The 13,419-nt window shown below is 41.7% G+C and overlaps 1 protein-coding gene across 8 annotated transcripts in view; it reads left to right on the forward strand.

Moving 5' to 3' along the window:
- vwc2l (von Willebrand factor C domain containing 2 like) overlaps nucleotides 1-12,497 on the forward strand; it is a 30,869-nt gene extending 18,372 nt beyond the window's left edge. For 3 of the 8 annotated variants that reach the window (XM_088605781.1, XM_088605783.1, XM_088605784.1), the window contains one exon: nucleotides 7,416-12,497. In XM_088605781.1, the coding sequence (XP_088461907.1) occupies nucleotides 7,416-7,564 (149 nt within the window). In that variant the 3' untranslated portion in view covers nucleotides 7,565-12,497. The remainder of the gene's footprint in view (nucleotides 1-7,415) is intronic. The other 5 variants (XR_015926324.1, XR_015926323.1, XR_015926320.1 and 2 more) reach the window with 5 other exon arrangements.
- The last annotated feature ends 922 nt before the right edge of the window (nucleotides 12,498-13,419 follow it).

The following is a 13,419-nucleotide window of genomic DNA, read 5'->3' on the forward strand; positions in this document are numbered from 1 at the left end:
GGACAAAACTGTTGTCTGGGTGCTGGCTTTGACATATTATGTATACACAACTTACATAACATACAAAACATTTTCCAAACCCAGCCCTCCAGAGGCCGTGTCTGCCTGGAATGGATGGGTCCTTAAACATCTTGCAATATCTTGGAAACTAGAGACAGTATACGCCTGGTTGAGGGCTTGAATTCAAGTCAAAGTCTCTCAAGGTGGTTTTGATTTCTAGCCTTGTGGAAAGACCAGAGCTATTTCACATACGCATTCCCATAATGCAAAGCAATGCCTTTCTCTTAAAAACAAGAAAGATAGATAACAAGTAAGGCAGATAGATAGCATGCAGAGCAAAAGCATAAATGTTTTATGTGTACAGTGTTAATGGCATGTCACAAAGTTGTGAAGTTCACTCTTGAGGATGAATTTCAATAACTCAAGAAGAAGGAAGGGAGGAAATATGACAGCAAAGCCAACTGAAACATAAAAATAAAAAGTCCAATGAGGTGCTCTCCTCCTAATTGCTGAAACCCAATTTATGCTCTTTGTGATAAATAAAATAGTAAAACACAGGAATAACAAAGTGCATTGATTGAGGGTGCCGTGAGATATATTAATTAACCCCAAGGGAGTTCTCTGCCTCCTATTCCTAGTTGTGCTTGTCAGCATTAGCCAATGCTTAAATTAGAATTATAGGATTCCAATTGTTATTGGCTCGTAACAAATCTTGAGTGTGGAGTCAGCTGAATCTTGGGTTTCACCTACCCTCTGGAAAGTGCATCTTATCTGGAGCTCTGTAATTGTCAGGCATGCTGGAGAATCAATGATCACACAGGTGACTGGGAAACTCTGCAGTTTTTGTGAATAAGAGATAGAGGCTCTTCATTAGTATACCACAGCTCAGCCTGAGGACAGATGGGAATAGATCCCGTATTCAAAGACTCCTACTCAGTTAGAGGTTTGCATGTAAAATGGGTCTGCGGGACAAGTCATTTTACACAACATCTTGTCATGTTCAGAGGATTTTAATAATAATAATTCCTTACACTTAAATGGCACTTCTCTGGACACTCCACTCAAAGCGCTTTACAGGTAATGGGGATCTCCTCCACCACCACCAGAGTGCAACCCCACCTGGATGATGCGACGGCAGCCAGAGTGCACCAGTACACTCCCCATACACCAGGTCTCAGTGGGGAGGAGAGCAGATTGATGAAGCCACTACACAGATGGGGATTATTAGGAGGCCCTGATTGGTAAAGGTCAAAGGGAAATTTGGCCAGGACATTGTGGTAACACCTCTACTATTTTCAAGAAACATTCTGGGACTTTTAATGACCACAGAGAGTCAGGACCTCAGTATTACGTCTCATCCGAAAGACAGCACCTTTTTTCTACAGTAGTAGTGTCCCCGTCACTATACTGGTGCATTAGGACTCACACAGACCGGAGGGTGACCGCTCCCTACTGGTCCCATTAATACCTCTTCCAGCACCAACTGTAGCTTTCCCATTTTTCATTGCATGGCTGTATCAATAAAACTAGCACTGAACGTATCTCTGTTCTTATTCAAAGTTGCATGAATGGAGTAACTCAAGTACAGTGTGCTTTCATTAGAAGTGATGCGCTGTCTGCATGTCGAAGTTAAGCTGTGTTTTTTCTGTGTCCAGAAGTAGAGGGAAAAAGAAATGCTCTTGTTTGGCAGAAAAAAATGACATTGTCACTAATGCAGCTGCAATAGAACTAAGAGCCAGGCTGTCCAATCTTCCACTGCTATTAAAATAATGGAAAACATAACTGAGCTTTAAGATGTATCACTGTGTATCCCACATGGCAGATCCACACTAAAACCACTAAATCAAAGGACTCAGTGATTCACTGATATCTCTCTCACTGCACAAAATGGCATTTTCACTACTGTCTCATTGGTGCTAGTTACCTCAGACTGATACTTTCAAAGGTTATGCACAAGAATCTTTTTGAACAGGCCGTTTTCAATAGCCTTCCCAGATACACAGTAATTGTGTGCTACAACTTAGGTATGATGTTGTAGCTGTTACATAATGCAATCTACGAAACGCTCAACATGCAATATAGTCAAGTTTATTACACAGTTTATTAGAGAATCCATTTGATATATGTCTTATCATCAGATCATTGCATTTTTCTTCTTCCTGCAGTTTTCTGTTTCTTTCCTTTCAGTACAGCCTGTTCTTTCCCAGTATGTGTTTTCTGTTGTGGATGTGATATTGTCTTTGTTTTTCTGTTCTGTATTAAATCTTAAAAATAAGATTTCTTTAAGATTTGTGAAGGCCTGAATTTGAAGTCCCACTTGCTAAATTCACCATGGTGAGGGCAATTTGGCATAAGGATGGTTAATTCTGCTAATTGCTGTCTAATAGGGAAAGTCTGAAGTCACTGTAGTACCTCTAAAGGCAACTCCAGAGGGATTCTGAGAATTAATAGGGATAGCTTTTTGGCTTTTAGACTTTGGGTTTTGGGGATTTATCTGCTGTTTATTGCTTTTTATGGTTGTTTTTTTATAGTTTATCATTGTCAGAGTATGACTTTAATTGTATAGTGCTAGGGAAGCGCAGTTTCTTTGTGTATATTTGTCTTGTTTTTTGAGGAATCATTTTTTCTGAGCCCACCGTACTGTTCTCTGTGTAAGAATGTACCACTGTGTAAGTCTGTAGGGGATGGAAATCTGTGAAATGAAGCAGAATTAAGAGAACGGTGACCGGTTTCATCTTCTTTTCATCACAACAGCCCTTTCTATTGCAAAAGTAAAATGTATTCTTGCTGGGAAAGAGAACTTCACATACGATTATAATGAAAGCTGCAAAAATGTTTGGTACGTGCCTCACGAAATGTTTCATCACATCACACAAGAAAAGAAAACATCCATTCATTTTAACAGAACTGTGCAGCAAATGAGGAAGTACTTGAAATGACAGGGATTCGCCTGGTTACCTTATTCATAGGAAAATGAACTTCAAAGTCAATGTGTGAACTTCACATAAAAATCAATTAGATTCATTGGTTTATTACACAGTAAATAAAAAAGTAAAGCTAGACCTATTTTTAATACAGCAAACATCACAAACTGAAATACCTTTAGTATTCATTAGGCTTTTAATGTATATTTTTACTGACTGTGACAAGTTTGTTACTTCATCTGTTTTTCAGAAAATACAGTTTGTGATCCTAATGTGTCACCCTTATTTTCAAGAAATGTAGGACTATTTGTAAACAAACAGCCCTTCATATATAAAAGAACTCTTTTACTTAATTGATTTATTCCGGGAGACAAGGGGTTATTGTCAAAACATGTCTTCTGGTGACAGATCTGAAAACAGCTCTTTTTTGCCAGATAAAAGTCATTGGCTAATTTTAGACTTCATTTACCACTGAATCGGGCTGATTTTATTTGTGTTCCCCTGTAGCGTGGAATGACCTATATACTGGGCCTCTTTGTCATCCTAAGCAAGTCGAGTGCTTCTAGGTGCAGTCGGAGCTTTCAGGTTCCTGCCTGCAGCTTCCAAACCTTTAATACAGATAGACAAAACATCGCCGAGTGCCGCTTGTTGTGGCATTTGATAGAGCCTGGGTCCACTGCACAGCCCCAGGGCCTGGTCCTGCCTTGGGGACTGATGGACTGCCAGTTAGCTGTCTACTGGAGATCCAGAGATCGGAGTGAGATGCACAGGTGCGAGTAACTCATTGACCTTTTCACCTACAAGGTCTGTTCCTGACATACCTTCTGCTTAGAGCAGAATGCTCTAGGGCCAGTGGTCACTACTGGACATGTCTGCTCTTAAGAATGAAGCCTTTTGAAAAGTGAAAAAGGTTTGAGCCACCTAGCTGTTTTGATGGATTGATGGATGATAGGATGTGTATTGCCATAGTACTGTCTTCTATGTCTAGACAAACGGTTTGGCTTGATCACCATTGGCTGTGCTGTGTTCCAGCTCGCCCCCATGCATGCTCGGTGCTTTTAAGGCTATCTGATGTCCTGCTGTTCATCAGTTCTATTGTTTCGTGATTGATTGTGAAATGGGGTTTGTGTGAGTTATGGAGTGATTGATTTTTGGCCTGCGTAAAGTGTTGGTTAATGGGAATTAGTATTTACAGCGTACGTCTCAGGGGCTAAAAAAGGACGGGAGAGAGTCAGATGTGAACCACCATGCTGAGGGAGTGAACAGCTTTTAAAAAGGGAGTAATACAAATACAGTACAATGGCCACAAACCGCAAACCCATGTCGATACAAATGAGTCCCCGTCTGGCGGTGAAACCCTGATCCCCATGCAAAAGTGCAAAAGGATATGAATACTGCAGGTGAGCAAGTACTGTAGGAAACTGGATCAGTTTTGCTTTAGTTAGGAGGAATGCTCGTGTTCATTCTGTGTTTACTTTTCAGTCTTCTGCTGAAGCTTTCAGTTTCCAGCTCAAGCTTAGAGCTGCACGCTGGGGCGACAGCACTGTCTTAGAGCATGGCATCGCATCCCTGGAGCTGCAGCCATTTCATAAGAGCAGCAGAAAGTTCACACATGAGAGGAGGTCAGTAGGGCCCCTCTAGCTCATTCAGTTGCTGGAAGCTAATTGATCCAAGGATGTCACCCAGCTGTTTCCAGGAGGATCCAAGGGTATCAGCTTCAGCCATTTGGCTTTGTAGAGATTGTGCAGAGAGGCTCAAATGAGAGGTGACAGAAAGCTAATTGAACTTGACTAGATAAGGAACAATAACTGCAGGAGCCGGAATTCTGTGACAAAACCATTACGTCCTGGATAGGTGACCGCAGTCCTCTCTCCCTCAGACTGAAGAACCCAGACTGCACTCTGAAATCCGGCACATATCGGATATGGAAAGCCTTGCTTTTATACACTGTGTTATTGTGTATAAATGAACACTACAATTATTCGAAATCATATTTCAAATCTTCCATTATTACAAGTCTCATCTTTTTTCTGGGAAGGAACCATGCAAAGTGTCCAAATCTGTACTGACTGTAATAGCAAAGTTTCCAACTGCCCCAGTGGGACTGAAAAAAAACAAAATTAACAAAATCATGTGGCGTTTAGTGGTTGCACAGTCTTAAAATGTAACCCACCTCCACCTTATTTAATATACAGTAATCTGCTCTCCAGGCAACACTGACCCCCCCTATGGGTCATCACTGAGAACACACCCTATCTGAAAGCTGGAGATACAAAATGCTAAGGAATTGGACAGTTTCTTATGTTACATTATACCAAGTGTAAATTTAAGTTAAACACAAAACTTTTGACTATAATTGCCAAATTTAAAATGCAATTTTACAACAGAAGGCACAGTAAATGTAGCACAGGTTTAGATACTATAAATTGCTTGTTCCTTCCACTAAGACATTGTCTACTTGTGGGCACGGTCAGGTTCATGTGCTACAGTGTATTTGTCATCTATTAAACGCATCCTTCAGTGCGAGTGAATGGATATCATCATGCCAAGCCATCTGGGCATAAACAATTGCTTTTGGCAAAGCTGGTTACTGAACTTTGAACTTTCGTCTCCGGTGAGTTTATTTATGTCTTTCGCCAAGTGCTTTCCAGATCAATAGGAATTAGGACTTGGCAGACCTTGTTGACAGCTCTCCAGGCCCCAGTCAATGGATTTTATCATGTTCTGCTCTGCAAAAGCTAGCAGACTATAAATTCCCCAGAAGGGGTGGAACTCGCAAGGGAACCTGAATTCCAATTGACTGCTCGGCGATTTTTCTCCTTGCCCTTTGCCTGTGTGATATCAGCATAACATCCTCGTTTCGCACTATGATTCCAGTTTCCTCTCCCCTCCTAACTCCATGACTGCTAGGCCTCGGCTCTAACTGGTCTAAGGGCACCAGTGTAGCAGATGTGATTAGATCCTAGATCTCAGACGCATCTTGGAGTGTCTCGTCCACGGGTAACTCCATGTAGCCTGCCACTAGACTGAGGATTCTGGACGCTCAGGAGATCTGGGAGATTTGTGTCTCTGTAACAGTCTAATTTATGCTCTCTTGAAAACCGGTTGCAAGTTTTGAATCCAATCCTATGTAATAGCATACCTAATTCAATATAAGAATATAAGGAAACACAATAGAGGAGAATATCTGGTCCATAGCTAAATATTTTTTGCAATTATATATCATCTCTGGTGTTTTAAACACATTTTTGTTTAGCTCCCAGTTGTGTCCTCTGGATCCTGTTTCACTATTCTGAAGTGGTTCACTGGGTTGACTTTATCAGTGCCTATGAAATTCACGAATACTTGGACCAGGTCCATTCAGAGTGTCCTCTGTTCAAGACTACAAAGCTTCACATCCTAAAGCCTGTCAGCGTAGGACGTTCCTTCAAGAAAGATATCTCACTCCGCTTCTCTGGACTGATCCCAGAGTGGCAATTTGTTTTTTTGTAAAGGCGCAACCAAAGTTGTACACAACGTTCCACGTGGAAAAAATATGTATAAAATGATCCATAAGTTATCGGGAAAACAGGGACACAATACAAGAAAAAAAGATTTCCTCTTCATGTTTACGAGAAGCCATGGGACACCTTTACTCTGGCCTAGTGGCCTAACTATTTCAACAGTCGCCACGAGGGGTCACTGCTCTGTATGGCTTTTCTGTATGCAGTCCACTCCCACATGCTTTTTATGTGGCACTCGGATCCAGACAGGATGGATGGCTTTCCGAATGGGGATAATCTCCCATCACTCTCAGTCTCTGGTGCCCTCTGGCTGCATCCAGCTTCTGCTCACTTTGGGAGCATCTTGTAACAAAGGGCATTTGGGGCGGACCTGATTAATTCTGTTTCTGCACGGCCCATGACAGCTCCTTCTCCAGTGGGCATACCCAGTTACCCCTATGGTACTAACCATTTAGCCATAGGCACTATCAGGCTTCAAACATGCGTTCTACAGATCCTTGGAGAGCTTTTCAGTAAGGGTGCTTTATAAAATACAGATGATTGCTGTTCTATTGCTTGCAGGATGAATTACAGACCAAAAAATCAGTTTTACTAGACTGGATAAAAACTGTGAAACCCACACCTCACAGCCGATTGCATTCATTTGTAGATTTAGTTCATAAGGACAGAGGGGCAGCCTGATTGTATTGCACAAGTGCATAAACAGTGACAAGGCGGTCAGATCCTTCCTCTAGTCTTCACAATTCTTCACAAGAAACGCACTTAAAAAAGACAGTTGAAAAACGGAAGAGAAGCAGTCCTCGTGCTCCCCGTGTTCTCAAGGGGCTTCCTTACTTGAGTGCCTCCGTGTCCTTCTTGGCAAGCAGTCAGCCCTTCACGTGCCCACACAAGCGTGCCGAGGCCCCCACTGCGGCAGTGCGGCGCAGATTAAGACTGCGATCCGTCATTTGCTTCTCTGTTTGTTGTTGTCTCTCCCTTGTTGCTCCAGGTCCAAACTGCTTTGCCGGAACAACTATAATCCCAGCTGGGATTGAAGTGAAGGTTGACGACTGCACCATCTGTCGCTGTCACAACGGGGACTGGTGGAAACCGGCTCAGTGCTTGAGGCGCGAGTGTCTAACCAGTCAGATTTCATAGGAGCCCGAGAGGGAGACGACTGCAGGAGGCCCACCTGTTATAACTTACTTGAGTACAGCTCCTCCGCTTACCTGACGGATAAGCACTTTTTGAACAATCATTCACATATTTATAAAAGGAAAACAAACTTGGGGGGAGGGAAAACTGAAGCAGCTTTATTAAGATTAGGCAGATATCCCTGTACTTTTTCTATGATGGTTCCTAGGTGTCCTACTCATACAATGCTTTCTCAAGAACAGCTTTTTTCAATTCTCAAAACTCAAGTTTGTGATTCTGACAATTTATTTGAACTTCTTTACTGCAGGAGTAAATCTGTCCTTAATATTAAGCTATTTTGTAAGGCGTGCCAAGTAATAATATAATAACATGGTGGTGCTCCATTATGAGACTTTTTTAAGAGCAGGTGAGTAAGAATGCTAAAATAATGACTGAAAATTCACCTAAATGAGCCTGGCTTTGGGGGAGGAGTCAATTTTTAATTGTATGCACGGGGGGGAAATTCCCAGTTCTAGGGGCATCGCTATTCCTGTACTCCTGGTGTTGCAACTTGACAAAGCTAATTGCTGTTTAAAAAGTTCCTGGACAGAAAACCAGAGCAAATCTAAGAGTGATTGAGTATATGGTGCAAATCAGAACCCCGAATAAAGAGGGAGTAACAACACAGCAAATATTTGTAAGCACACCAGTGACAATTCTCACTGTATCTCGGTATAGACAGAGATAGACTAGAAAGACTTTGGGTTTGAGGGTGACGTAACCACATGGGCAGTTTTGAGGGATAGTGAATTATTTTAAACCTCGTAAGCTGTTACAGAAGGCTTCTCCCATTAAGTCCCATTAGTTTTTGGAATGACACTCTTGTTGGTGTTATAGTTCAGGTGGGGAGCTGCGTCAGCATGCGTAGGCTGCAAAGGAACAAGTAATAGGTTTATTCCATGCTGAAAAAAAGAAGAAAGAAAACAACGTTTCGGCCGTGGAGCCTTCTTCAGGTGTGAGGAACCTCAGGTGAACCTCAGGAGGAACCCTCACACCTGAAGAAGTCTCCACGGCCGAAACGTTGTGTTTTATTTCTCCTTTTTTTTCAGCATGGAATAAACCTATTAATTGAATTGTTATTACTACTTTGAATTGTTATCGGTTGCTTTTGATTGAAAAGCCAGACAAATCTAAATCTAACTTATATAAGCTATCAGTCTTAGAACAACTGTTAAATACCTTAACATTAGGGATTTTGCACATTACCTTCTGAAATGTGGCAAATAATCCCTCACAATTAGACTGCACTTAGTAATGACTCCCTCTGATTTATGAAAGGTTCTTGGGGACTCTGATTACCTCACCAATGGCCTCAGGGGAAGATTATCAGACTGGTAGGGAGTGAGACACATGAGATCTGTTCTCAGAGGACTGGGATTGTGACACCTCTCTCCTGAGAACAATGGTACAAATGAAACAGCTGGGCAAAAGAGATGTAGAACTAATGAGGCCTACCTATGTTTTGGATAAACCTTTGGGAATTAACATTTTGGGGCTAACACAGGGTTTAAAACTGAGAAGATTAATTACTGTAATGGATACTATTGCACAGTAGTGATATATCTCCATGCAGTAGCCTAGGAAGCCTATGATCGAGCTACTGTATAGTTTATTTCAATCCAAGAAGAAGAGGCACGTCTTTACAAGAAGGGTTGTAGGAGGATGAAACAAGCTATCCAGCCATGTTGTAGAAGCCAATACCCTGGCTCCTTTAAGAAACAAATGGTTCCAATTAGCTATTATAAGCTTCTTATAAATTTCAATTTGGAAAGGCAATGTAAAAATATTTTCCTTTCCAATGCTTTACTGATGTCCTCCATATATAAGATACAACAGGAATATTTTGAAAGTTTCGCTAGATTTCATTGTCCTTTACTTTCACATGCAAAAGAATATTGTTTTCCAATACCACTATAGCTTGAAACTTAGAAATTAATAAGATGATGAAGGCTAAACCTTCTCATTTTCTTTAATGAGACCATTTTTGACTAATTACTGCCCCCTCCTTTACATTACAGGGAGCCTACAGCACTTCTCTGTAAGGAAGAGAACACATCTCTGAACAAAAGAATAAGCTGAGAATAAGGTCACCGACTTGGGAGCAATAAATATGATTCTTCAATTTTCAGTCATTACATGAGCTGTTTTATAAAATATGTCGTCTTTCATTTTTCAGATCACATTCTCATGCATTAGGGGCTAATGAAAGAGCCCTCTTTGGATTTTCGAACCGGCGGTCTCCAGTAATACCTGAAAGTGCTGACGTTAATGACACACGTTAATGAAAAACGTTGCAATTCATTACCTGTGCTTTTCTTAAGAGAAACTATGAGCTCACACAGAAGACTGTTAGCCACCATCCCCCAGTGAGAGATGAATTGTTTACCAAGACTGCAAAGAAATGCCTTGAAATTGCAGGATTTCCCTACAGGGCCGAGACGAGGAATTAATTTTACATTAAACTTACAGAAAGGTTATCCAGCTTTTAAGAGGCCGAGGGAATTGCATTTAGATTGCGCCAGCTCTGTTACCTGGTCTGTGGCTTATTGTCAAGCTTATCACTGTGTTTACAAGCTTGAGGGTCGGGTTCACTTGCATGATAGTATGGAGAAAAGTATTTGCTTGGTGTTTTTAATCTAAGAAAACATTCTAGGACGCATCTTAAAAGATACGCTCTTTACCACAAAGATGACTTTATCTCCTTTTCGGTGTCGGCGCTCTCTCACGAGGTGTATGAATATGGAATACAGTGAACTGATAGGACACATTTAAAGCAGCAAATAATCTCTTCTTAAGTAAAATGCATTGCTTTCTGTAGAACAGATGCATGCATTTTGGCTCACTCTGTTATTATTTCTATGGAGATTATCTGACAAACTAAAAAAAAAAACTACAAAGGTGGGCGACGCATGGGTCAGGACTACAGAGTCCTCATCTGGCTCGCGTCTCGGGTAACCCCTACATCTTTTTTTTAAAAAACACACTTGCAGAACGTGGCCATCAGACGTCTTTGGAAGGCTGTCACATTCTGTGGAGATAAACACAGAGGATCTCGGACGCATCCTACCTTCAAAGGAGACATGTCCTGGATGGATGAGGCACAGTGCAGCAGCTGGAATGTGAGATCTTGGAGAGGAGAGGGGATAGTGAGTGTGACAGGGCTGGAGTAGCAGGGATGAGGGAAGTGAAGAGCCCGTAGGCCAGCTGTTCCTGGGGGGGGCATTTCCCTTGGTCCTGGGGAACCCCACCCCTGCAGGTTTTCATTGCAGCCGAGATCTTTACTAGAATGAGACCTTGAACGGTTTGTTTGGAGGGAACCTGTGCGATTTTGTTTTCCTACTCTAAGGGCTGCAGAACTTCGGAACTGAAAATTCAAATCCACAGTTGAGAATAATGAGGTCTTAGTGAAGGGTCCAATGATTTGAGGAACGAAAAACGGCAGGCATGTGGTTCCCCAGGACCAGAACTGGGAACCCCTGTACAGACATGTACAAGCCCATTTTGAGACAAGGTGTCAATTACAACACCGACACTCTGCAGGAACAGCTAGGCTCCTCCCATTTGGTCACTGTGGAAAACGTGTGGGCTGCAGTGAGTATCCAGCAGGGCAAGTTATAATACTTAGCAGAACATTATAGGCAATGTGAAGGCACCCAAATGATGGGATTTTTAACGCAGCTAAAAATGTCATGTTATATACTGTATATATGGATGCACTTTGGTTTTAAGATGAAAGAAAGGCCTGAAATCTCTAGTTAAAAGGGTAGCCTATTTCAGCTCATTTATGAGTCTTTTCTTGAAACTGAAGTGTAGAATACCTCATGCCAATGTAGTGCAGAGCCTTTTGCACCTTCACAGTACCCTACACCTACTTAGGCAACGAGCACTATAATACAGACAGACATGCACTGGAGTGTGCTCTGCATACTGCATAGTCACTGGGCTTAGTGACATTCCAGCTGAATATTTCCCCCGTCACCACAGGCTGTAACAATAAAATATTACAAAAGAAAAGAAAACCTTAATATCGAAACGCCAGATCTTGCTGAGATCTCAAAGGTACTTGGAAACAAAGACGCAGAATTGTCAAGTTTCCAAATTCAAATTGGAAAAAATCCCCCGGCCTGCCTGAACTTTACATAACTCATGGAAAGGACAATTCATGCTGCTTCTGGAGCACAATTAGCATATTTCCCCAGGTGGGCAGAATGAAGTTTGTAAGTAATGTTTTGTATCCTATTGAAAGCAAAACTAATCCTGGCACTTTAACCTCTTAGTAGTCTTGGGCCATATGCATGAAACTTGACATTTTTCATTGATCAGACGTTATTAATGTGGCATTTTTTTTTCAAATGATCATCTGTGGTTGATTGAAAGATCACGTAGGCTAAATCTGTCTTTCTTAACACATTCAGGATTACCAGCATTAAACCAACACTGTTGCTCAAATCTGCTAAAAAACAACATGTCCAAGCCACTCGTCACTAGGCAAAACTCCAGTTTTATAAATTGCACGCAAAGTACTGCCCTCCTTCATTTCCTTCAGACTTACCATAGACATGTTTTATACATATGGCTCCCAGTGTCTATCCCAGTACATTGACTTGTCATTTTTGTAAATTGTACTGCTGATCTCTTCTCACAAGACACCAGCTTACTGTAGCTGTTGGCTATCGACGATTGTTCATTTTTTTAAGATCCTGTTACAAAATGTGTGCCTGGAAACGAGCTAAAAAAATACTGTTAAACAATCAACTTCTGTACTTAAAGAAAAATCTACATATACAATATGTAAATATGTACGACCTGTGCAATGTGTACTCGGAAAAGGTGAAGGAATTGTGTATAAGAAAAACTATTTTGTTAAATAGAAAAAAAAACGTGTTATTCAGCAAAACCCATTGTGCGTGTTTGTTTTTTAGAGCAGCTAGTCACACCACATGTCGGTGCAAGCATGTGTTGGCTTTCTGCTTTCCTCCACACACAAGGTAAACTCACCGCTTACAGGAGGGCTAGACTGGCCCAGACTGCTGTATTACACTGAAACCCCAGACCCTGGCGCAGATCAGAGCACAACACAGCAGGCTCTGGGCTCTGAATGGGGAAAGCAGAATCGTCCTGATGACTTAACACGTAACACGTAGTTTTTAACAATATGATTGAGCAGTTGGTTCCTGAAGTCTAGAGGCCTAAGGAATTCTCACCAGCAACTGGGCCTGACTCCATCACCACCGATCCTAATGGAGCACTTCCAAAGCTCTACAGAAGAGAGCATGGAAGTCAGATGTTTTTCTGCAAAGGACAACCTGAATTATTTTTAAATCCCCCTTCAACGGGGTAGGAAGATTCTGTAGATGGATGTACAGTATAAAGTAGCAAATGCATAATTTCCCAGAAGTCCTGTAACAAGCTTTGTTTTCGAGCAAATTCAGATGAGACTTTTCAACAACAGGGAAAAAACAGACAAACAAAGCACAGGAAGAGGACAATTGTTCTATCTTGGTCCAAGCAGATGGTGAAGACCAGACTTTTGTTCTCCCCTCCTCCCACCCCACGCCTTAAGACTTCTAATTAATCACAACTTTTAAATTGCCAGTCCCATTAATTGCCTTTACCATCTTTGGGGGCCAGAATGGGGAACCAATTTAAAGCAGAGAGCCGCAATCAATAGCAATTAGGGGCTTGCCATCTCATCCTATCGAAAGGCTCTTCCTGGGACGCAGCCAGACAGCACCCCTGGGGAAGAGAGACCAGTAAATTGCAGGATTCTTCAGACTTTTTACTAAAAAACAAGCACACTTGTCCGGGTTTCTTACAAA

This window comes from Lepisosteus platostomus, chromosome 14 (genome assembly GCF_059453375.1).
Source record: "Lepisosteus platostomus isolate fLepPlt1 chromosome 14, fLepPlt1.hap1, whole genome shotgun sequence".
Taxonomy (NCBI): domain Eukaryota; kingdom Metazoa; phylum Chordata; class Actinopteri; order Semionotiformes; family Lepisosteidae; genus Lepisosteus; species Lepisosteus platostomus.